The sequence below is a fragment of the Eleutherodactylus coqui genome, chromosome 1 (genome assembly GCF_035609145.1).
Source record: "Eleutherodactylus coqui strain aEleCoq1 chromosome 1, aEleCoq1.hap1, whole genome shotgun sequence".
In the NCBI taxonomy this organism is placed as follows: Eukaryota; Metazoa; Chordata; class Amphibia; order Anura; family Eleutherodactylidae; genus Eleutherodactylus; species Eleutherodactylus coqui.
The window spans coordinates 148,166,921-148,192,133 of NC_089837.1; the positions used below are offsets into that span (position 1 = coordinate 148,166,921).

Below are 25,213 nucleotides of genomic sequence, written 5' to 3' on the forward strand. Positions count from 1 at the left end.
CTTTCAATTATTTTTAGCTGCAAAAAGGAAAAAAATGTTGATTCTTAACTTTTTTTTAACCTGGGAGACTAACACTAAGGACTATAAATCACTATACTATATATTAAGAAAATTGACTGAATTTCTTTGATATATATATATATTTTTTTAGGAAAAATAATAAAATAAGATTAGAAATGTTCCCCTATCCATGCTTTCTTAAATGCTCCCCAGCACTTCATACTCGGGGCGCCTTCATGCATTCTTGCAGTATTTGAAGCTTTAAGGGAACTGTCACCATCTTTTTGCCGTCTGCTGTCCACTGGCTGCCGGCTGTCTTCCGAAGCATGAAGAGAGGCCGTCAGTGAGTAGCTGGAGGGTGTGATGATTGGGGCCAGCGGTTGACCAGAGCTGATGTGTCTGCTACTAATGCAGGATTCTCCTATGCACACAGCAGACATATTGCTGGAAGCAACGGGACACAACTTTATTTTGCCCTCCAGGACAGCGAAGAGATGCTGATGAGTTCACTTTGAAGTCTAAAATAGGATATATAACAGTATGTCAGATTGAAAAAAGACCATGTCCACCCAGTTCAGCCTGTTTGGGCAGGTTGGTTGTAATGAGTCGACCCCATGCATGTAAACCGGCCAACCTTACTGGAAATGTTGGATAAAACCGTTACTCTCTCCCTGGCTGTCATTATGGCTTTGGCACATGAGAGGTAATTGGCTTACAGCAAGCTGTCATTTGCGGTAAACAAATATTTTACATTGTGTCTAGTCCGGTGTTCTCTGTAGTATTTTTAGAATCAATGAAGGAAATAAAAATGACAAATCTCTGCTCCTTGCCATCCTCAGTCAGGGTAATGAAGTACATGTATCGCTGCCAATGATAGCGGGTCAATCCAGAGAGAATATCTGATTTATTAAACTGTGTGCACCTTGTATTCCAGGAGCTGAAGGCAAAGTTCACTCTCTGCAATTACCAATATGTTAATTAGTCTGGGGTCACAACGCATTTCTCATTCCGTTGAAACTCTTTTCAATCTTGTACAAAAGGCTGTCGGACAGGATTGTGAAGCAGGATACCTCCCCTGCAGCGCTCTCTCGCTGACGTGTGCAGTGGGGAGGGGTCAAATCTGACACTTCAGCGGCGAGGAGGGGGCAAAACCAGGGCGGGGTTGAACGCGGCGTGATGCTCGTTCGAGTAACGAGCACCATCGAGTATGCTAATACTCGAACGAGCATCAAGCTCGGCAGAGTCCGTTCCCTCAACTCTATTCGTCATGGTTAAGTCTGTCTGCCTCTGAAAAGTTTCTTCCAGGATCTATCTTTTCAACAGGACAGACACAGGCAGTGCAGAGAGTCAGGCCAGACCTGATGGCTTCCATTGAGTGCAATGTGAGCCGTCCATGCAAGCCTCGCAGTAGAATAGGACATGCTAGGAATTTTCCTTTTTATTTTTTCGCACGCGGGCGGAAAATCAGTTTATTTCCGCTCGTGGGCATGGAAAAGCATTTTCCTTGCATGTTCTATGGGGAGTATTTGCTGTGGGATCCGGATCCCGCAGTGAAAATATGCCTGTGGGCATTGGGCCTTAAGAAGATAGTTCTAAACCATGGCAATCACCCTGTGGATCTACATTGATGTTATACCAGATTTAGGCCGCCTGCACACGAGCGTTCCGGATTCCGCTAGCGGATTTTCACGCGCGTATGGTACCTAAATGTGCTTGCGGATAGGTGCGGATGCGTGAAAAATCACGCGCGGATATACACGGATGTGTTGCGGAAAAAAACGCGCCGAAAAACCAGCAGACACCCCTTATTGTAAACCCAACCCCTAGATAACTGCCCATTCCTTGGAAAACAGCTTTAAAACCAACACCCAGACTCCGTTTTGTCCCTCTTGCTTGTGCGAGCACCGTTAAATTATCCTGGCAACATGCTTTCACCCGGTGAGCAGATGTCTTTGTGGGCATGGTTGATCCATGTAACTTTTTTCGGGCGCTTCTCCAGCGTGACTTTATTTCAGTCACTGCAAAAAAATTCACAAGAGGAATTCATTACTACAGATTTTGCATTCTTACATCCTGCATTGGCAAGAAATACTACCTATCTCCCTCTACAAATTTGCCTGTGAAGCTCTGTGCTGTGTGTTGGGACGCCTCCTACCATGCCTACTTCCTGTAGTCATAGCAACCAGTGACTCCATCCGCAGCTGCACTGCGGATATACTGCGTGAAAAAACGCACCCATTCACTTGTATTGGAGGCTTCACGTGCAGAATCCGACCCAAATTAGAACAGGTCGCAGATTTTTTCACGCGCGTGAAAAAACGCGATACAAATCCGTCCGTCTGGGGACAACTGCGGATCCTCATAGGAGTATATTGGCTGCGGTCTGGGGCAGATAATGTGCCTAAAATAACGCGCTGGAAATTCCGTTCGTGTGCAGGCACCCTTAGGAAACAATTTTTAAAGTAAGGGTGCTTTACACAGGAGCGATGGCCATTCAGTGAATGGAGGTGAAGCGCACCAGAAATCTTCCTGCCGCTGGCTTCCATTCACTGTGAACAGGCAGTTGTACAAAAATGAAGAACTGCTTGGTTGGTGTGCGGCTTCTTGCTCAGTGGTGTTACTTTGTATCACTGAATTAAAATGAAACGACTAGCAATTTATCACTCAATAACCTGTCCTTCATACAGCAATACTATCGCTGAAAGTCCATTGAGCCATTTTTTGGTTAATAGTTGGCCCATGTAAAGGTACCCTAAACCTATACCTGTCGTGTATATCATGACTTCAGTGTGTCTCCCAATCTGCAGTGGCCCTGCAATCCCCTCATCAAGCAGGCTACTAGCTATCGGTCTATAGGGCCACATAGTGATGTAACGCTTCATGGCAGCAATCCGGTCCCTCCATGTGATGATAGATCACTGATTGCTAAAATAGACAACGTTTTTGTAACCTGCTATATGCCATCTTCTATTCCTTCCATAGGAAAGGCAGTTGCATTACTTCATAACGGCTTCCTTAATCATAAGCTACGTGACACCACATGGTGACAGGACGGCTTCCCATCTTGTGTAGTACATCACAGCAGTTGTCTGAGCTGCAAATGGCAGATCTGAATAATTAGGCAGAATTGCTAATCAGTCTTCAGTATGCTTTCGTAGCTCTAAAAACTTGAAGTTTGCATATGGTTGTGCCATGCAAGTCTTGGAATCCCCCTTTTCGTGTCTCTTTCAGTGGAAAGTCATTGAAAGCATTATTGTCTCAGAATGTCACATGCAGCAATATGGCAGGTAAATCGGCAAGAAGGTAGCAAGGAGATTGCTGACTGAACGGTACCGAGGACTACTGGTCACAGAGGGACATTGGAAAGGACACATCTGGTGCTGAGCTTTGTGTTTGCTGCTATAGTGTGTGTTTTGTATCAGTACCTTCATGTTGTTGCCATATCATCAGTATTTATCATACGGCGTGAGAATATAGTTCCAGCAACTCTTTCCACTTCCTTCTAGTTTTGTAACCTATCTCTGCAACCAGTTGCTTCATCTCTTCGTATTTCACTGGCTTGTGAAATGTGTGTTGAACGTTGATGTGCATCACTTTGTCCTATTTCACACTACAGTTATTGGTATTAGGTCTCTGAAACACTAGCGTGTGTTATTTTTCAATCCGTGTGTCATATGTTTAAAAAACGAATGACACACAGACCGCATACGGACCGATATTATTCAATGAGGCTGCATACACGGAGTATTTTTCACATAGACTACATGAAAAAACTCATCACATGTCCGATTCTTCGCCTTATGACGGACTAGTATTTGGGCATGTGAATGTGCGGGTCGTCCAGGTGTCGGACAGCACACAGATGGATGTCCTTGCGGTGTCTGAAAGGTTTTGGCGCACACACGGCAAGTGCCCCAGTAGCCTTAAAGGGATATACCCATAATGGCCTATTATCAGGATGCGTATACATTTCTGTATGCCATGGCGGGATTACAAAAATGGCATAGTGGGCTGTGCTATGCGGTCTCCTTATCTCCTATACAAGTGAATGTGAGTTATGGAAACAGTGTAGCACAGCAAGCTGCGTGGGTTTTGTAGCTGTGGAGCTGTGCTATGCTGTTTTCTTTAACTCCTATCACTTATGATCGAGCTAAGGCCCCCTTCACATTGGTGTATTTGCCCACATAATACACAGTGAATAGAACATATTGATTTCAATGGATTCATACACATGCGCATATGTTTCCTGCAAACTTTGGGCGCGCCAAAAAAAACTGCTTTATCTTCTTGCCCATTTGTGTACCCAAAGTCCTCATAGAAGTCAGCAAAAAGAACATATCTGGAATCATTAGACTAGCCATTTCATGTGCTGCGTCTTTGCTGCACGCAAATGAACATGCCTGGCGGGCGCAAAAAGTACGGTAAAATATGCCACTGTGCACACAAAACAGAGCTCATTCTGCAAATACGCATGCTCTGGTGTGAACGGGGTCTTAGGGAATAGTCAAGCAGGCTGTCATAACCGGTTTACATTCCCATCTACAGCATCCAGCCAGACGGATTGGGGGCAGTAAGATCCAGAGGTGGGACCAGCGCCTACCAGTCTTTTATTGCACATCCTGGGGGGTGTGCCATAAGAGTGTCAGATGGAAATACCCCATTAAGTGGCCATTTACCAGAATAGCAGTCTGTGTAATTGGGAATTAAACCTTATTAAAAAGTCTGAACATTGTTACTATTTGGCCACTTCTACTCAGCAGTCTTCTGATCTGTGTTTGGAAGTTATAACTAAGAATGTAACTTAAAGAGAAAAACTGTCTAGGTTTAGTTTACCAATACTGAAGAAAGACGCTGATGAGAATCCTGCCGTGTGATAGTGGCCTTGAGTGTTTTTACAGTAACCTTACAGTGCTGATCCTTCTGTTCCTCAGGGATGTGACCCACCAAATCATAGTGAGACGAGGACCGTCTATGTGGCGAACAGGTTCCCTCAGCATGGCCATTACGTCCCTCAGAAATTTGCAGACAACAGAATAATTTCATCGAAGGTAAGTTGCTTTATTCATTTGCAAGAAGAGCTCTGATCCTGTTGTGTGCTGGAGTAGCGAATAGATGGAGTTAGCCTTTGTCCAGATTGTATGTTAAGCTCTAAGACGTGGGACTTAGGAAAAATCTATGTAGCTTAGATGGAGGCATGATGAGTCATTAGTGTGTAAAGGTTCAATCCAGTCTAGAATTATCTATTATTAAGCCTACCTGTTGCTATGATTAAGCACGGTGTCTGATAGACGTGGCCATGTAATGAACTTTCTATTAACTTGGATATCTGCATTATAAACAGCAAAGCAATAATAGAACGGAGCTCAGAACACGGCCAGTAGTCCATCAAGAAGCAAGCGTTGACCTTTTGTATACCTCTCTTGTAGAAATGTTTCTTGCAGAGTGCCAGCACTGTCATTTACCCGGGACGATTATCACTCAAAATTCATTCAAACGAAGGAAGTTGAGCGTTAATTGTGCAATGTAAATGCAAAAAAAAAATTGCTCACTATTCGTTCGTAGTTCGTTATTGCTGACTCTCAGGGCCTAGACAGATGGGTGTGAGCGCAACTACGCTCGATGTTACAGATCATAGTCGCGCATGAACCAGGGTCTTTTGTTTCTCTGACCTTTCAATCTCCACGCTAGTGCCTGCGGGTTTTAAAAAAAAAAAAACCAAACACTGGAAGATAGATCCTGCCATATCTTTCTCACACGTACCGTAGTATTAACTGGTGAGATAATCGCATAACGGGACAAAATCACACCCATCTCTTTAAGCCCTCAGTTGGCTTAAAAAGGATTGCTGGCTTCTCGGTCTGGGTAAACGCTCCCAATGAGAAGCCCACAATCCAGTGGCTGAAGGGCCATTTACATGGGATGATTATCGTCCAGAATTGTTTAAATTCCCGTGCACCTATCGTGGCCTATCGTGTGCATCTCCTGCCCCTGTACCTCCTTATCACCTCCACCCAGTTTGTCTTCTAATAACTGAATACTATATGTAATTGTCGCATTGTTTGTGTCCCCAGTGCTTTATCTCCTGCCCCTGTAATCCCTTGACACCCCGTTTTTGTTTCCAAATAACTGTAGACCACTTGTAATTGTCATCTTGTCTGTATTCCCCCATGCTTTATAAGCGCTGCGGAATAAGTTGGTGCTATACAAATAAAGATTATTATATTATTAGGCCGGCTGCACACGGCCGTGACGGGCTCCGCCGCGGAATATTCCGTGGCGAAGCCCGTCACGGCGCCCCCCCAGAGACCCCATACTTACCAGCGGATCCGGCGTTCTGGGTCCCGTATGGCGCTTCCCCGCCCACCGCCGCTGCGTCACATGTCACACCCGCTGCATTACGTGACGCGCCCGCGGCCGGCCGCGTCACGTGACACGGCCGGCCGCGTCATTTGACGCGGCGGCGGTAGGCGGGGAAGCGTTTTCACGCTATCTTCCGCTGTGCTACAGCGGGAGATAGCGTGAACGGACGGCTTCCATTGACTGCAATGGAAGCCGTCTGCGCGTACACCTGCGGCAAATAGAGCATGCTGCGGGTGAGGACGGGAGATTTCGCGGTGCGGAATTCCACGGTGGAATTCTGCACCGTGAGCACTGAGCTATTAGGTTCAATAGAACCTAATAGCTGCGGGCAACGCAGCGGATTTTCGCCGCGAATTACGCGGCGGAAATCCGTTTGTGGGAAGGAGGCCTTACTCTTCAGTTATGCAGTTAGACAGAGCTGTATAACTGAGGTGTCTTCTTTAGTGCAGGCCTAGCTATTTCTATTTGTTTTTTAATGTTTGTTTTTATGTTAGTCATTTTTAACCCTATTTGATCATCCGATGTCCACGAATTCTGTCCTCCAGCACTAGAGCTATTCTTCTTGGATCTCGGAGCCTTTGTGAAGGAGAAGATGTTCTGTACTGCAGGTGACTTCTCCCCTTTCCTAACGGACCTGATGCACTGACAGGGTCACAGTGCATTGTGTGTACAGTACGGTATGTCACAACCCAATGCACTGGGGAGAGAAGAAGCCACCTGCAGCGCCGATGACGGAGCTGCTGAGACGGGACACAATAACAACACTAGCCCTGGGGACAGAATTTGTGGAAACAGGATCAAGAGGGGTTTTGTACAGAAATGTACAGAATAGGCTAATAAAGCATGTTGCAAAACTTCATAGAATCGCCTATTTTGTATGTTTTAAAATAAAATGCAGTTACTATTAGGTTGGGTTCATACAGGGCGGATTTGCTGCGGTTTTGCCGCTGCATATCCGCACAGCGGCAAAACCGCTGCGTTTGCAGTGCAATGCAGCACAAATGTGTTTGGGCAAAAAGCTGTTCTCACAGGGCGGATTTTTTCCGCACAGCCACAGTGCGGAAATGTAACTGCGGTACGGTTTTTGAAGATGCAGCATGTCCATTCTTTTGACTTTTCCGCAGCGCTTTTTTGTCCATAGACCTCTATGGACGCACCAAAATACGCTGCAAAAGTAAAAAAGCGCTGCAGAAAAATACGCATGCAGATTTTTCCGCAAGACAAAAATAAATTTTGAAGCGGTTTTGCCGCAGAAGCAGTACTTCTGCGGCAAAACCGCAACGGGAAAAACGCAGCAAAACCGCAACAAATCCGCCCTGTGTGAACCCAGCCTTAAGGCTGGGTTCACACGGGGCGGATTCCCGTCGGAAATTTCGCGGTTTGGCCGCAGCAAAAACCGCGAGATTTCCGCCGGGAGAACCGCGGAGGAAAAACCCGCGGCGGCTTTGAAGCGGCCCGGCCGCTTGCTCTTCTGCTGCGGCCGGCGCTCCCATAGAGAAGAGCGCGGCCTGCAGTGGAAAGAAAAAATAAATAGACATGCTGCATATTTGAAAGCCGTGGCTGCCGCCGCCGCAGCTGCGGTCCCTGCCTGACTTGCCGCAGCGGATTGGCCGTCCCGTGTGGTGGTTGGCTAATCCCGAGATTAGCGGGTGCAGGCGGATTTGCCGCGGCGAAATTCTGCGCGGAATTTCCGCAGCAAATCCGCCCTGTGTGAACCCAGCCTAAGTGAATACTACTGTGAAAATTTTTGGTTTGTTTTCTAACACAGATTGTAACTTTAAAGAAAACAATAATTCTCTTAGTTCCAGTGTTACCTTTATCTTACTGCATACTATTAGGGAGGGTCAAACTTTCTTCATTCCTTTTATGCCAGTATGGCCCAATGCACACTGGCTTATTTGCACTGTGGGATCTGGAGCTCTGGATCCCGCAACAAATACATCCCACAGGACATGCATTGAAAAATGCATTTCCATGCTCACGAGCGGAATTCAACTGCAATCTTCTGCTCGTGGGGTGGAAATCGCAGCATGTCCTATTTCAGTGCGAGCCTTGCCATCGCTGACATGCATTCTCCACACCGCGCATGTGCGAGTGTGTGCCAGCCGGCACATCCACAGCGCAGAGTGAGGACACCGGACAGGTAAGCCGGAGGTCACTGCAGGGGCACAGGGTCACATTCCGCTGCGAGAATCTCTCAGTTGGAATCTGACCCGGCCGTCTGCATTCGGCCTATATGTGAGACAATCACATAGTTGAATTTTATGATCTTGGATCAACTCTGATTTCCAAAATGAAAGGGCTCTATAGCGTTTAAACCCCTTTCTATTCCTATTCTCACATTTTCATTATGTATTTCGGCTGATGAATCTATTTTCTTTTTCTAGTACACAGTGTTGAACTTCATACCAAAAAACTTGTTTGAACAATTCAGAAGAATAGCCAATTTCTATTTTCTCATCATATTTTTGGTTCAGGTAAGTAATTGCTGAACAGAATAATGTTTATAAAGTTATTAATGTCCTTACAATTTGCACTGCCTCTGCCATCTTACAGCTTTTGAGTTTTAATGAGGATGTGGATGGCGAACAACTTGCTCTATATATTCTACCTGGTATAAGAAAAGCTGACAGATCCATTATAAGTTAATGTAGTCCTTTAGGATCTATCCATTACAAAACAACTTTAATTAATGTCATGTAAAATGAGAAGCCTTAATACCTTTATGAAAGAGCTTAGTCATTTTAGTTAATTGTTTAATGCAGTTGAGGTACAGTATTTGTAACCCTTTAGTGACCAAGCCTGTTTGCGCCTTACTGACTAATCTAAGTTTTGGAAATCTGACATGTCACTTTAACAAATGACACTATTTTAAAAGCTACACCCCTTAAATGTATTCACTGAGGGGGGTCAGGAGTATTTTGACCCCACAGTTTTTTTTCAGGAGTTAATGCAATTTAGAGGAGATGTTTTGCAAATATGTTATTTTAACCCCTTAATGACGCGGCCAGTTTTCTTTTTCCATTTTCGTTTTTTCCTCCCCCCTTTAAAAAAATCATAACTCCTTTATTTATCCATCCACGTCACTGTATGAGGGCTTGTTTTTTGCGGGATGAGTTGTATTTTTCAATGGTGCTATTTAAAGTACCATATAATGTACTGAAAAACTTTTAAAAAATTCTAAGTGGAGTAAAATGGAAAAAAAACGACATTTTGCCATCTTTTAGTACGTCTTGCTTCTACGGCGCACAAATGGCAACAAAAACGACATGATAACTTTATTCTATGGGTCGGTACGATTACTACGATGCCAAACTTGTTAAGGTTTTTTTTTACTATACTCCTCTTTTTTTTTTTAAAAGACATAAAATTTTTTTCAATTATTTTCTGTCATTTTGTGCGCGCGATAACTTTTTTATTTTTCCGTCGACGTAGTTGAGCAAGGTCTCATTTTTTGCGGGATGTCCTGTAGTTTCTGATAGTACCATTTTGGAATACATATGACTTTTTGATCGCTTTTTATTGCGTTTTTTTCTTGGAGACAGGGTAACTAAAAAAGTGCATTTCTGGCGTTCTTCATTTTTTGTTTCGGACGACGTTTACCGTGCGGGAAAAATTATGTGCTACTTTGATAGATCGGACTTTTACGGACGCGGCGATATCAAATACATATTTTTATTATTTAGATTTTTTAATAATAGATATGGCAAAAGGGGGGGTGATTTAAACATTTACAACTTTTTTTTTTTTTCAATTAAAAAAAAACTTTATTGATTCTTTTTTTTACTTTACTTTGAAGTCCCCCTGGGGGACTTTAAGATGCGATGCTTTGATCGCTTTTTGACAGGCAGCCTATGAAGCCACCCCACGGGGACGGCTTGATAGGCAGTCTGCTAAGGCAGCCCTGGGGCCTTTCATTAGGCCCCCGGCTGCCATGATACGTGCATGGCTCCCCCGATCTCACCGCGGGGGGGCCGCGCGGGACCCCCGAACATCGTTCGGGGGATTTAAATGCCGCTGTCAGAATTGACAGCGGCGTTTAAATGGTTAATAGCCGCGATCGGCCGCTCGCGGCTATTGCCCGCGGGTGTCAGCTGTTATAAACAGCTGATGCCCGCACTGTATGAAGAGAGGTTGCCACGCAACCTCTCTTCATACATACCCCGACGCTCCATGACGTACCAGGTACGTCATTGGTCGTTAAGGGGTTAAAGGCAGTTTTTTTTCTATAGTGCACATGAAAATGAGGATTTACACCCCAGAATGGATACCCCTGTTTGTCCTGTGTTCAGAAACATACCCATTGTTGTCCTAATCTTATGTCTGTATGTACAATGGGTCATAAAATGAAAGGAGCAGCCGGTGGCTTTCAGAACAGACATTTTGCTTGAAGGTGTTTCAGGCCCCATAGCACAATTGTAGAACCCTTGAGCGGCCAAAACGATAGAGAAACCTATTGGATAACGGCAATCACTGGTCCGGGGACTGGTCCCCAGTGACATTTCCTGCTTTCCGAGTACCTTCAGTAGCCAGAAGATTTCAAATTTCTCAGGCCTCTTGGCCTACTGTGTGTGACATAATATGTCTAGCGCGCATGTGCAGAAGGCGGCGTCAGATCCTTTCTGCACCAGATTGCCGCGGAGTACTTTTAGCTCCCCTTATGGATCTGATCTGTGAGGGGAGCTGAAACTTTTACTTTTATGTGGTCCAATGGATAACGCGGATCACATGCCCGGGGGTTGGATATCCCGGCCCCCCCAATGACATCTCCAGGTTGTCTGCTACCTCTGGCAGCTGACCGCATGGAGCTGTCGCGTCCTCAGCCCACGTGGCTTAGTCCCCAGAGCAAGCGTGTTTTTACGGCCCTCGGGATTAAAGTCCACTAAAGCTGGATGCAAAAAGTCTATGGGGTGGTGACTAAGGGGTTAAGAAGCATTCTACATAGGGAAAATGTTCTTATGAAGACAGCTTAGAAAATGTCCTAATGTCCCAGTTGCTAGGGAAGCTAAATGCCGGAGAAGAAACAGTGGATTGCAGAGGGACTGTACTTTAGCCTTGATTTTCAGTGGTAAAACAAAAAAATGTAATGAAAGTATATTGACAAGATTGATGAGACACAAACCGACTATAGGATGAACAGAAGCTGTCTTTAAAGTTAGATACACTTAAACGTCCTGGTTTGCAACTGACAGAACCCGTACCTGTTAAAGTGAATGAATTAATTTCTTCTGGTAGGTTTTCTAAATTATTTTATCACAGTGCAGTCCTGTGTGTGACAATATTTTATTGTTTCAGCTTATGATTGATACTCCAACAAGTCCGGTAACAAGTGGACTTCCGCTATTTTTTGTCATAACAGTAACCGCCATCAAACAGGTAACTCTACTGTATGTCAGCATTTCTGTAAGTTCTCTTCTCAGAATACAAAACTTGTTTATATTACATTTCCATATACAAAGTTTGGACTCCTTTCCATACCGCCTCTGGGGTATATGTAGTATAGTGACTTGCAGTACAACTTTGATATTGAGCAGTTATACAAAAACCCTTCACATCCCAAGAGCGAAAATCTATTTGTACATCATTTCTGGTAAAGAGGAGCCCATTTCCTTGTTCCTGTGCTGACAACTCTGTACCCTGCTTTACACAAACCGATAAACACTCTTTAGCATGTCTAATGTAAAACTTTCAATGGGCCCAAATAATTTTAGTTGCAGTGATGTCAATTTGTAGTCAACGAAGTTAATCACTTTCGATCATTTATACTCCAAAATCGGTATTGAATGTAGGCAAAACTAATCGTATTTTCTAGCAAGATCATGACATGTAACCCACCCATAGAAGTACACCGAAACGTTTTCCAGCTCACCAGAGAGTTCAATTGATTAGTAATCTCTGGTCAGCTAATGGGTCCAATTATCAGCAACACAGAATAAAAACCTCTTATCCAAAAAAATAGCTAAAAGTTTACACCTTTAGGGCGCCCACCCACTGGAGATTTTTTTTTCTTTGCGTTTTGCGTTTTTTCTCAAGAGCAATTAGAATTGAATGTACTCCTGTCCACTGGCGTTTCTTTTTGCGTTGCGTTTTTTAACATAGGAACTGTCAGTTGCATATGTGTCCTTATTTTTCTCCTAATGCACCCATGATTGTCAATGTAAATTAATGGAAAAGCCGCGAAAACGCGGCAAAAAACGCCGGGGAAAACGCTGCGTTTTTCACGCACAAAAATCGCAAACGCCAGTGGGTGGGCGCCCTTAGTTCATAGTCTTTAAAAAAAAATAACTAGCATAAAGAGGATATCCATCATTCGTGTGTGTTTTGGACATATATGGTCTATACTCCAAATAAGCTTCCAAAATATAGCGACTCAAGCAGCAATAAGCCTGCCCCACACCTATGAATCTTAACGACATAGCAGAAAGTGTGTTCCACATTGCAGTGTCTGAAAAGACATAACACTTTGCAATGGAGCGTTGTAATCCATAATGTATTAATATATACATCATAATTCACCTTTAGCCAAATGCCCACGGACGGATAATTGCTGCGGTATTAGCGGTCAGACACCCGCCGTGAATCCTGCAGCAATAGCCATCCGTAGACATGCTATGTTAACAGATTCTCCCCTGCCCACGAGCAGAAATCAACTGTGATTTTCCACTTGCAGGGAAGAATCGCAGCATGCTCTATTCATTGGGTCTGATTCCACTGTGAGATTTCGCAGGTAGAATCTGACCCGGCCGTGGGCATGAGGCCTAATACTTTAGACTATTCGGTGATTGGGTGTCAATCCCGAGGATCCAAAAATCCTCTGTATTCTTTAACTGGGATTTCCAGGAAAAAGACTATTGATGAGCTTCTGCTCCTGACATCAGTGTATTTTCACCGCTGTCAGTGGGCGCCTGATCAGCTGATTGGCTGGGATTCCCTACTGCAGACCCCAGCTAATTAACTATTGATAACCTATCCTCAGGATAGCTCACCAATAGGAAGTTTGCATAACCAGTCTCCTCCTCTTAATGGTTTGGTGAGCTTTTCTAATGCTGGAAACATCACCTTGCAAAGTGTTTGGAAACCCTGAATCTACCCCTCAGACCCCGATTTATATTGTGAAGGTGTTCTCTTATACTTTTTCTGCGCTTTAAGGGCTATGAAGACTGGCTACGGCACAAAGCAGATAATGAAGTTAATGGAGCTCCAGTTTACGTTGTCAGAAGTGGTGGCCTTGTTAAGACTAGATCCAAAAATATCAGGGTACGTATGGGCTTTCTATTTTACATGACTCCTAAACTTTAAGTGTTGGATCGTTTCTGCAGAAGGACGCGTATAGAAAATAAAACCCCTTATTCATTTTCTAAGAAAAATGTGTTTTGCTTTTTGTTTTCCCTCAGGTTGGTGACATTGTACGGGTAGCCAAAGATGAAACTTTTCCTGCTGATCTTGTACTGCTGTCCTCAGACAGAGTTAATGGTTCATGTCACGTAACAACTGCCAGTCTGGATGGAGAGACAAATCTCAAGGCAAGTTTAGTCACTTTGTGTCTTTTTTTTTTTTTTTTTTTTTTTTTAGAGACATTTGACTTTTATTTTTCACAAAAAGTTGTAACACATGTATTGTTCATGGAAATACCTCAAGATAGACTGTGAGCCCCAAAGGGGACAAGAGCTGATGTGAGTGATGGCAGTCTCTGTACTGCACTGCAGAATGTATTGGTGCTGTTTATATGATTTACATTAAAATAATCAATTACTTAGGGGATGTTCACACAGCAGAATCCGAAGCAGAGATGGCCTCTAGTACTGCAGCAGAATCTGCATGTGACGTTTCCAATGCAGATCCGTATTAAGTGTCATGTACGTTTTTGTTTTTTTTTACTTTCTGTGTTACGCAGAATTCTATGGCACAGATGATGATGCCAATAAGGGGGACGTGGATTTAACGTGGCATCCACGTCAAAATCTGCTGTGTGAACATACCCCCAAGGCGGCTATGTCAACAAATGATTTATGAAGTTTTTCTTATATGAAAGGGTACTAGTACAGAAATGTTTTCTGAATTATGGTGTTAACGTTACAGTATTCAGAATACAAATGTATGATTATCTTGTGTGACGCCTTCAAGAAAAGATTTTAATTTTTACTCCAGTTTTTTTGGTCCCCACCTTTTTTTTTCTCCATCAAAAGCTGCATGCAGGCTTTTTTTGGCAGGACAACTTTTTATCTTATTTAATTGTACCATTTAATGTACTGCAAACTTTTTTTTTTTCAATGTTTAAGTGATATAAAATACAAAAAAAAATTGTGCCCTTTTTTGAGCAGATTTAGTTTATACTGCTTTACTTGTTCAGAAAGAATGACATGAACTTTTGTTCTGTGGGTTCGTTCAGTTATGGTGATACCAAAATTACATAATTTTTTCTTCTTCTAACGTTTTATAAATTTAAAAAAAAGAAAATCCCTTAAGATGTTCCACCATTTCTGCAGGCCATTTTTGGACCCTTGTCTTATGAATGCCTTTTTTGTGTTGGAGGTCTTATTTTGTTTGGTTCTGGAGAGCGCTATTTTACATTTGGAAAGCCTTAAATTGCAATGTTCTTTATTTTGACCATTTATCCAGTAAATCTGAATGGTTTTCCGCGTTGCAGACACCACCAGGGATATCAGCCCTATGACACACCCCGTACCTATCAAACCTTCTCCTATGTCACATACAAATCTAGCAAAGAGAACAGGATCCAAGACAGGTGGTCACCACTTGTAACCATAATGCATTTCCTTTCAAAATGCCAACATGGACCACTTTAGCTCTTACATAATTTGTATAGGTGGAGATAAATGGTTTGTGGAAAAGCTGATGGCCAGTGTGTTATTACACAACAGTGGAGTTGCACAGTTTCTTGTGTGTATGATTGGTGATGTATAAACGCAGGAATATGTGCAGTTGAAGGAACTTTCTGGGACATATAAGAGTCTGACAGAAAGTAGAGAATGTAATAAAATTGAAAATAAGAATTACCCACTTGGAGAATCCTGTGCTGTTGCAGTACTCCGTGCAGTCTCCATTACTGGCCTGCAGTCATTACGCTGCAACGACCTGCACATAACTGCTGTAGCAGTCACGTCCAGCTGGTCTAATAAAGTGTTGCTTCTTTTGATACATATCAGTCAGTGACATTGCCCCTGCCAGTATGCATTCCATAACACTCATTAAGTGCTTTGAAGAATCCAAAAGAGGACAGAAGTGATTCTATCTTCTCCTTGGGGTCCCCTTGCCGTAACTGGCAGCCAGCACCCAACCTGTTCCTACTAGATAACCCACGCTGTACACTTACAATTGAGCAGGTTTAAAGCCTAGGCCCATATGCCATACATGTACGGCACTTTATTTTAACAGGTGATAGAAACTTAGTGTCCATAAAAGTGTTGCTGATGGGAAGCAACCAGATCTTTGTGTTCATTTTCAAACTTGCTCTAGAAAAACTATAAGCTGTAATCTAATGAGTTACTGACAATCTGTTAGAACAGCTATGTACATGGAGACCTCTAACTGGAGTATCCTGTACTTATAATTCCTATTTTATCTTTTCAGACACATTTTGCTGTTCCAGAAAGTGCAGTATTACAGTCTGTTACCAACCTGGACACATTGAAAGCAGTGATAGAGTGTCAGCAGCCTGAAGCGGATCTTTACAGGTAAGAGTTTTTAAAAGGTCTTTTTAATGTAAATGAATTTAAATTAATGGGCCTTTACTTTTTGTTGATGAACAGGAGAGCACCTGTTGCATATCCCAAACATAGCCATAGGCTACCATTCACCAAGGGTGTACTTTTGGCCTGTCTGAATGGTATGCTCTAGTATGTTTCTTTTTTTTTTCTGCATAGGAAAACACAGCAGACTGCACTTTCTTGTACAGAGGGCCATCACAAAGGAAAGCATACTCTGCACTATGTGGAAAATACATTGTGGCCAGTAGTTGACATATAATGATATGGTAATTGTTTAGTTAGAGTTGCAATGTTGGACATGTCCACTTAAGTTGACCACACACATTAGATGAATGTTGGCTGAACCAATCGATTATCTCGTGTATGAAGGTGCCCTGTTACTGAGCTGATATTAGATGTTGGCTTTCATCGTGTCCAATACTTTCAGTAGTCTCCCCTCTCCTTATGGAGAACATATGGAGGCTTGGAAAAGCTGAGCATGCATGTGGGAGACTGGCAGCTATATGAAGTGTATGGCTATAGATCTTGAATAGTTGTATGTACTGTAGCCCCTTAAAAGGGTATTTTTGTTTCAGTAAATGTTGGTATTCTTTGTATAACAAAGTGTTATATCATTTCCCCATCTAATTTCAATATAAATTACTTGTGGTTTTTAAAATCCTTGCTGATAGAGGATAGCAATCCTAGTCATGTGATGGACACATGGGTCTAGGACTGCTCAAAGTTGCAGTACATATAGGCCTCATGTTCACGGGCGGGTTTGATTTGCAGAATCCACGTGGATCACCCGTGTGGCAGATCTGCATATGAAGCCGCCCATAGGAATACATGGGCATCCGCAAATGCATTAAAGCATGCGGATTTGTTTTGCGGACCTTTTGGTCCGGAAAACAAATGGTAGCATGCTCCGTTTTGCTGCGGAACTCGCACAGAGGGCTTCCATTGAAGTCAAAGTTGTCCGATCCGCAGAATTGCGACAAGCCGTGGATACTGCGAGAAAGCAAGAGTTCAAAAGACAAAAAGTATTGCGCATGCACGCGGCACGCCATCCGGCACTTCCGCAGTGAAAGAGAAAAGAAATCCAGACGGGATGCAGGAGATGTGTCCTCGGCTGCAGGCAGGGTGGGATTCCGCTGCGGGCTCCCATATGCAGAATCCGACCCACCCGTGGACATGAGGCGTTAGTAGAGCTGTTGTGCAACGAGCAGAGCATCTGTGTATCCATCACATGACCATAAGTCTTACCCTTAAAGTTCCTAATAATTGAGTGCATGCAGAGATCGTGAAAAACCTACAAAGTTGATGCCGAAAAGTAACTGCTATATTAGAAAATTGTCTAACGTTTCATTACTTTACAGTTTATTTATTGGAATTTGAATATGTTTTTACAGAATTGTACTGTGAAGACATTGATAAATGTAGCTAATATCATACACATATTTAAGGTTTTTAATATTCTTCTGCAAATATTTCTTTAGGTTTGTTGGTAGAATAACTATGCGGGATCATTCAGAGGAAATTGTAAGGTAATTTTTGCTTAGTCTCCTTTGTTTTTGTTAGTTTAGTCTTCACACTGAACATGGAGGCTCATATGTATGAAAATTGTTCCCAAAAATGTCAGGTTTACTAGCAATCATATCCCTGCTAGCAATTTTAAACCACCTCTATAAAAACAAAAGCTGGAATCGGGTCTGAATATGTAAGATGTTTACACAGGCAGCAGAATATGTAAAACCTGCAGTTTGAAAGTGACGGTTAAATTGGTACTTAATGAGAGGCTAACATCTACTGCCATGAACCGCCATGAGAAATTTCTGAGCAAATGCAGAAAAATGAAAAAGCCATTATAAGAAAATAGCTTTTTGAAGGTCATTTCATATTCAGATTAGACATTTTCTACCAAATATCTTTTTGATGGGCATGCATTCTTTAAATGTTTACATCTACAGCAAATGCTGCGGAATCTCCACAGCTGTAAATTCCACAGCAGTTCCTCATCCAATACAGTCAAAATCCGAACCAATGGATTTTGATTCGAAATCAGTTGCGTATCCAGAACTGATTTCAGAAGATTCAGGACTCCCCTCACCTCCAAAGCCTTCAGTTGTCAGCGCTCACCATCACCTGGTGGCCTGTAATAAGTGCAAGGCTGCTGGTCAGGTGATGTGGAAGTGGCAGCGCTGCGCTCACTACATGCCTCGGGGTGTCGGGGAGCGCTGACTGATACGCAGCTGATAGCGAGTCAAAATCTGCACCAAAAATGCAGATTTTGTCTGTTTTGGCTGCAGAAATGCTACAGGTCCTCCTGCTGAAGTAAAAATGTGCATTATATTTGGAGAGGTGAAGAAGAGTGGATTAGAGGGTGTATTTCAAATAAAACTTATATTAAATGCCCTGAAAGACCCATGAGGGTTAAATCAAAAAGGCACCAGCAATAAATGAGATGCTTATTTTTTTGGCTTTCAGCAGACCGAAAAGGAGCTTAGAGTTCTTTAGGTCCAGTTTTTAGGTCCACTAAATGTATTATTTGAATTCTTATTTTAGTTAGAGGTTTTCCAGACCCAAAAAATGGACGACCCGCTATTAGTAGCTGATCCCCACCAAACAGCTGTTTGCCAGACCGCTGTCATGATATGCGGAGGATCAAGCAGATGGCATCGGACATTGTGCAATGGCCCCATTCATTTCAGTCTAAGCTGTGTATGCAGTACCATGTTGGGCCACTGCGCAATGTTCGCTGCTCTCTGCTTCCAGCTCTGTACAGGGTGACATCTGCTGGGGTTCCCAAGTGACGGACCTAGCTAATCGCCTATTACTGGCCTATTCTGAGGATAAGTCATCATTTTTTTTTTAAGGTATGGAAAACCCCTGTAGTGTGTTTCAGTGCTACTTATTTCACAGTCAGCGGAACACGCTGGTAGTCTCTATGTCCACACGCAGCTGTGTGTTAAAATATAGAATTTTATGTATTTTTTTTATATTTCCTTTTGAAAGCTTCTAGTTCAGCCTATTTTTTTGGTCATAAATCTGATATAACTTGTAGCACATAGTATGCCTTTACCATGAACAAAGCTAAAGCTAGGAGAGGTGTAAGAATAGCATGATGGGAGATCTTCTTGCATGCTGTTCTGTTCCCCCACGCTCCAACCACAGATCTTCACCTGGATACACAGAATTAAATATTTTTCTAATTATGCCTTATGCATGCTGCTATTCTTTCTAGTCACTGAGCATTTATACTGACATGCATTTTGCTGAGCACGACTGCTTCTTTTGGGGACATGGATGTCGTGCACTCAGCATTCCTTATATTCAGATTGGTATTTCTGCAGACCAGTCACAGAACTCTACTTTCTTCAGAATGTTCAGTATTTATTATTTCTATTATGTAATGTGTTGTTATTAAAGGATATAACCCTATTAATCAGTTACAGTTCACTTCTTAAATGCTTTAGAATTATTTTTTGAGGGTTGCTGTGGTTGTAAGTGAATGAGGTAAAATATGTATTTACTAATATATAGAATATTATTTACTTGTTTATATAAAAGGCCTCTTGGACCAGAAAACCTTTTGCTTCGCGGAGCTAGATTGAAAAACACAAAGGAGATTTTTGGTATGTGTTTTGTTTTTTTTAATTAAATTTAATTAAAATGTCAAGATTGTTGATAAATGTCCCTTATTTTTTTCATTAATACATAATGGTTGTGGGTTTTTTTTCTTTTGTGCAACATTCCAAACTTCCTTTGCTAGAAACCCTTTCCCTTTTGAAAATGATCATGTGACAAAGGGGCCTTGGCTTGCACTGTGATCAGGATGCAAGCCCATCCCCTTTCATCACATAATCTATGAAGTGTTGACACAAAGCTGTCAACATAAAGCTGTTAAGTAGAATTTGTAGGATTAAGCTTTAGGTCCGTTTACACACAAAGATGATCGCTCAAAATTTGTCAGGAACAGACAGCTTTGAGCAATCATTTTGCATTAGGTACTAATGATGTTAATTAGCTGCCAATGCCCATCATTTATGTTAATCAGCTGCCAGGAGATGTAATTACAGAACAGCAGGTGGTCTGTTCTTTAAATACATGTTCATTATCCTGCTGCAGGGCTGTTGGCTAATTATCTAATCTGCGCTGCCTGCAGAGAACTCAGCATGCGGTCCCTCTTATCTAGGACCATGGCTTTTATGCTGAGCTGAACTCAGTGATGGACAAAGAATGCACGGTAAGGGCTCGTGGCCACTGACGGAGTGGGCTACGCCTGCGAATTTACGTTGTGGAGTAAACAAAAAGTCCCCACTGGTGATTGCGGAAAAATGTGGTTTTCCGCGGTCTCCATTAGTACTATATTAATGGAGACCTCGGCTGCGGAAAAACACGGTGAAATAGAACATGCCACAATTTTTTTTTCCCGCGGCAGAATCACGCATGTGAGCACTGACAGGCAGAAAAGCTATTGGGTTTCATAGAACCTAATAGCTGCGTTATTCTGCTGCAGGGAATGTGGCAGAAATCTGTCCGTGGGCATTAGCCCTAAGTGCATGATGGGCACACATTTGCACACAAAGATGATCGCTCAAAAACCATCATTTGGATGAATTTTGAGCAATAATCGTTGTGTGTAAACCGGCCTTTAGATTTCTGCATAATGATGGTTCTATACATACCATGATTTTCTCCTATAAATGTAGTGCATTAAATTAAACTTCTCCTTCTAACTGTTTTTAGTTTTTGTAGCTTATGTACTCCTGTTTTGTGCATAGCTTCACTCCCTTGTTCTTCACCCCCAGCTTGCTAATGATTGCATATCCGTGTGTCTCTGTCCTCAGCCCGCTGTTTTATGCTGTGATCTGCCTGTCACAGGCTTATGAATCCATTCCCACTAGATCAAAATGTAGTCTTGTGAATGCTGATAGACACTGAAGCAAAAAAGCTATGCATGGCATTTACAGCTGACAACTCTTCATTTTGTATTAATCTACCTAAGAGTATTACAGATATTAGTAGAAGATAATGTTCTCTTATCCCTTCAGCAATGTTCAAGTTAACCAACGTGTTAATGTCTAAATTGTTATGTCATTAGACCCGACACTAATGGCTCCTTCTTTGTATGTATAATTATCTTTACTTCTGCATTTATTTTATAGGAGTTGCCGTATATACTGGAATGGAAGCTAAAATGGCATTGAATTACAAGAGTAAATCACAAAAACGATCTGCAGTGGAAAAGTATGACATTCTGTTTTCCAGTAAACCAGAGCAAGCAAAATGCTAGTGCAGCCTACTGTATTACTGAAAATGACCACAGTAGTCCCTACTCTACAATATGTATTCATCTCAGCTCCCTTATGGTACAGAAAATGTACTGTAAATTAAGAATATATCATATCCGTCAGGGTTATAGATGTCATTGGTCAGGTTATCAACATTTTATTCACTACTTTAAATTTATATTGCAAACCATAATGTAAATACCAGAGACTCCCGGTGCACAGTGAAGAAATTGCATGCACCTCCTTTCACCAACTATATATTTCTTTAGGTGGTCATTCATTTTACACTCGATGTTACATCGTGCTTTGTTGTGACTGATACCTATTCCCCATCCCTCAAAGGACTCTAGATCTCCTGTGGATTCCAAATTTTTGGCTATGAATCTAGAACTCTCAAGTAGGACATTTAGCATTTAACCCACTTCACGCTCCTGAACATATATGTACCCCCTTGGTGTGCAAGGTTTGTTTGGATCAGAATTGGGAGCCGAGCCATCTCCATACACAGCCGAGATGAGCGGTCTTTGACAGCAGAGACTGGGCTGCAATAGGGGCAGTTCACATTAATACAAATCGCAGCTGCTAACCCTTTAAATGCCGCTGTCAATTATAACAGTGATATTTAGGTCCCTGATCAGCATTTTGGAGTCCAGAACAACTTCCTAGCAACGAGTTCGCATGGTGCTGTCTGGGTCTCATGGCAGCCTGCGTTTTTTTTTTGTTTTTTTTTTGCGTGCCCTCATGGATGCCATGCACTTCTGCCTGTTAAGATGTGCCTGTAGCATGTCTTAACCCCTTAAGGACCAAGCGATGTAAATTTACGGCGCTTAGTCCTGGGCTTTACTCCCGTCAGATCGCAGCAATATGGTGCAGGATTAAAGCCTCTGCTCCTGCAATCGAGCAGGAGCAGGTCGGGTCCTCAGTTGAGAACCCATAGGAGAAGGGAAAAGCATTTTGTAACAGTTTGTCTTTTCCTTTCCCGGGTACAAGAAGTAGTAAGAAGTGAAAATGTAAGTGTTTCTTCCACTACGCGACCCAACGATTACATGACCACTGGGTCTCCCTGTTACAGCAGAGCTGCAGGGTCCTATCAGACCCTGATCAGCTCTGCCAGGTACTACTGTCACTACAGGGGAATGTTTCCCATTGTAACTAGGGCTCCTATGGATGCCCCAGCTACAGTGGAAAAGTGTGCAATAAAAAAAAAAAATGTGAATGTCCCCCAGAGGTCTTATATGATGTTTTGGGGGACATGGATGGTAAAAAAGAAAGGGTACAAAAAGTAGATTAAAAAATTACAGAATAAAAAAAAAAAGAACCTAAAGCGAACGCCAACCAAAACCGTCGCCGTATGTGCCCTGTAGTCTGAAACCTTACATATTGTATATCAAAATGTCCGAAACAAAATGAGGAGCCCGTTCCCATACTTTATTTTAGCGTAAATATACGAATTTAACAAAAAACTATAAATGTTGAAAACATTTTTTTTTAGCTTTTTATCACCAATAAACTAAAAAATGGAAAAAGTCAGTGAAAAAGATATTAAAAAAATGCAGCAAAAATAATTTTGGTAGCTAAAGGAAAAAAAATAGGGCAGTTTAACTATCACATGGGTAAAATCCCTGAGGTATCTGGTCCCTGAGGTACAAAACAGCCTGGTCCTTAAGGGGTTAATACAATGGCAACGGAAATGCCATGTTCTGCAGTACTAAAGTATTACAGTATATGGTCTATGTGAGCAAATGATCCAAGTTATATTTCCCTTAGGGGGCTGAAAAAAAAATGTAAAAACTTATTATGAACAGTAAAGGATCCTAATTTTTTTTTTTTATAAAACACTTTTCCTGTGTCTCATTAAAAAAAATTGATAATGCCACCTCCATAAAAGTACAAAAAAGAGTCAGCATTACATTTTTTAGCCACTCCAAATCCAAGAAAAAAGTGTAATAAAAAAAACTATCAAAGTTGTATGCACCACATGTATGGATGGAAAAATAAAGTTCTGGTAGTGACAATATGGTGACATATTTTTAAGTAGTATATAAAAAAATATATATATATGTACACACATTTATTATTTTCATTTTTTTCATCTAAATCCTAGTGACTCACAGAATAAATGTATCATGCCATTTCTGCTGCAGTGTGTACGCCATAAAAACAAGACTTCCCCAAGAGATGGCCTAACTCAGTGTTTTTTTGTTTTTTTCTTTCTTTTTTTTTTTACTCTCTTTTTCACTTCACATAACATTTAGAGCAAAAAACGTTTTCAGTACCTCATATGAATAGTACCAAAGAAAAATACAACGCCTCCTGTAAAAAAAAAATATAAAAACTGATGAAAAATTAAGGGAGTTGTAATTTTTTATTTTTATTTTAAAGTGGGGAGCAAAACATAAAAAGGACCTTGTCATTAAGGGGTTAAAGATAAGTCATTGAAATACTCTTATCTCTTTATACCACTGTCTCAATTATATGACTATATATAGCTGCTTGTTAAAGGGGTTATCTGGTTCATTATAATTGATGTCTTATTTGTAGGATATAAAAGGATGAATGTTGTGTCCCCTGCATTGTTTTGCCGTGCACAGCTCCATAGGTTTAGTCCTGCCTGGTATTGCAGCTCATTTCCATTCCCTTGAATGAAACAAATCTGCAGCAAACTCCAATACTACAGTCACTGCTACAGATTCAAAGCTATGCTGATAGACCATGAAAGGCACACCTGAAGCAGCTTATCAGACCCCACGGTCTAATGTCCCATTTAGCCGGGACGTCAGTCGTGTAAACGACTGAATGAGCACTGACGTACCCGCTAGGTTGTGAGCTCTTGTACAGAGTGTTAGACAAGCAGATCACAGCTGGCTTCTTGCCATCTTCTCGCCCAACGCGTCACAATCTTGAACGGATTTTGCACTATAATCGTCCCGTGTAAGTGACCCTTTATATTGATTGATATTAATTATACCAGATAACCCCTTTTAAAGTATTCGTTTTATTTTACACTTTGTGTAGATAAAATTTTCAGCATTTCATCAATTTATTTGTACAGGTCCATGAATACCTTCTTGCTTGTGTACCTGGTTATTCTTCTGTTTGAAGCTATTCTCAGCACAATCTTGAAATATGCATGGCAAGCAGAAGAAAAATGGGATGAACCATGGTATAACCAAAAAACAGAACATGACAGAAATAGCAGTAAGGTATGGTGTGTGTGTTTTAAAGAAATATTGTGTGCGTCAATATTTGTTATGCCTTAACCCCTTCCCCCTGCTTTCAGTTTTGGTCTTCCTGACCAAGCCTCATTTTTCAAATCTGACATGTCACTTTAAGGCCTCGTTCAGACGAGCGCTGTTTTAGTGCAGTATAGGTCTGCTAAAAAAGTGCACCTATACTGCGCTAAAATTCTCGTGAATGGGCAGATGCTCTCTGGAACAACTGCGCTTGAAAAGTCCAGCTGCTCCATAAGGGGAAGAGAGGACTTCGGGACTTCCCCACCGCAGTGAGACAGAGCGGGGCTACAGGGAATTAACCCATAGCCCCGCTCTGTCTGTCCCTGCTATGGGTTAATCCCTAATAGCCCTGCTCTCTCTCCCTGCTATGAGGGATTATCCCATAGCCTGGCTCTCTCTAAGGGATATCCCCATACCGCAGGGAGGGTGGAGGGGTTATAGGGCTTCTCACAGAGATCCCCTATAGCAAAGATAGAGGGGGCGGGGTTAGATGATAGATTCTTCTAGCTCCGCCCCTCCTATGCTCTTCAGGGAAAGCTCTATAAACCCGCCCCTTTCTCTCCCCGCTATAGGAAAATCCCTTGGGGAGAGAGGGATCAGGGAGTCTCCTAGTGCCCCC

The 25,213-nt window shown here is 42.2% G+C and overlaps 1 protein-coding gene across 5 annotated transcripts in view; it reads left to right on the forward strand.

Annotated features, from left to right (window-relative positions):
- The window catches only part of ATP11B (ATPase phospholipid transporting 11B (putative)), a 106,774-nt gene that overhangs the window by 13,724 nt on the left and 67,837 nt on the right, over positions 1-25,213 (forward strand). For all 5 annotated transcript variants that reach the window (XR_010792656.1, XR_010792655.1, XM_066601582.1 and 2 more), the window contains exons 2-11: positions 4,932-5,048; positions 8,748-8,837; positions 11,656-11,736; positions 13,510-13,617; positions 13,755-13,883; positions 15,952-16,055; positions 17,567-17,614; positions 19,638-19,702; positions 21,236-21,317; positions 24,414-24,564. Coding sequence is in view for 3 of the 5 variants with exons in the window: in XM_066601582.1 (XP_066457679.1) it covers positions 4,932-5,048; positions 8,748-8,837; positions 11,656-11,736; positions 13,510-13,617; positions 13,755-13,883; positions 15,952-16,055; positions 17,567-17,614; positions 19,638-19,702; positions 21,236-21,317; positions 24,414-24,564 (975 nt within the window). In the remaining 2 variants the exon portion in view is untranslated. The remainder of the gene's footprint in view (positions 1-4,931; positions 5,049-8,747; positions 8,838-11,655; positions 11,737-13,509; positions 13,618-13,754; positions 13,884-15,951; positions 16,056-17,566; positions 17,615-19,637; positions 19,703-21,235; positions 21,318-24,413; positions 24,565-25,213) is intronic.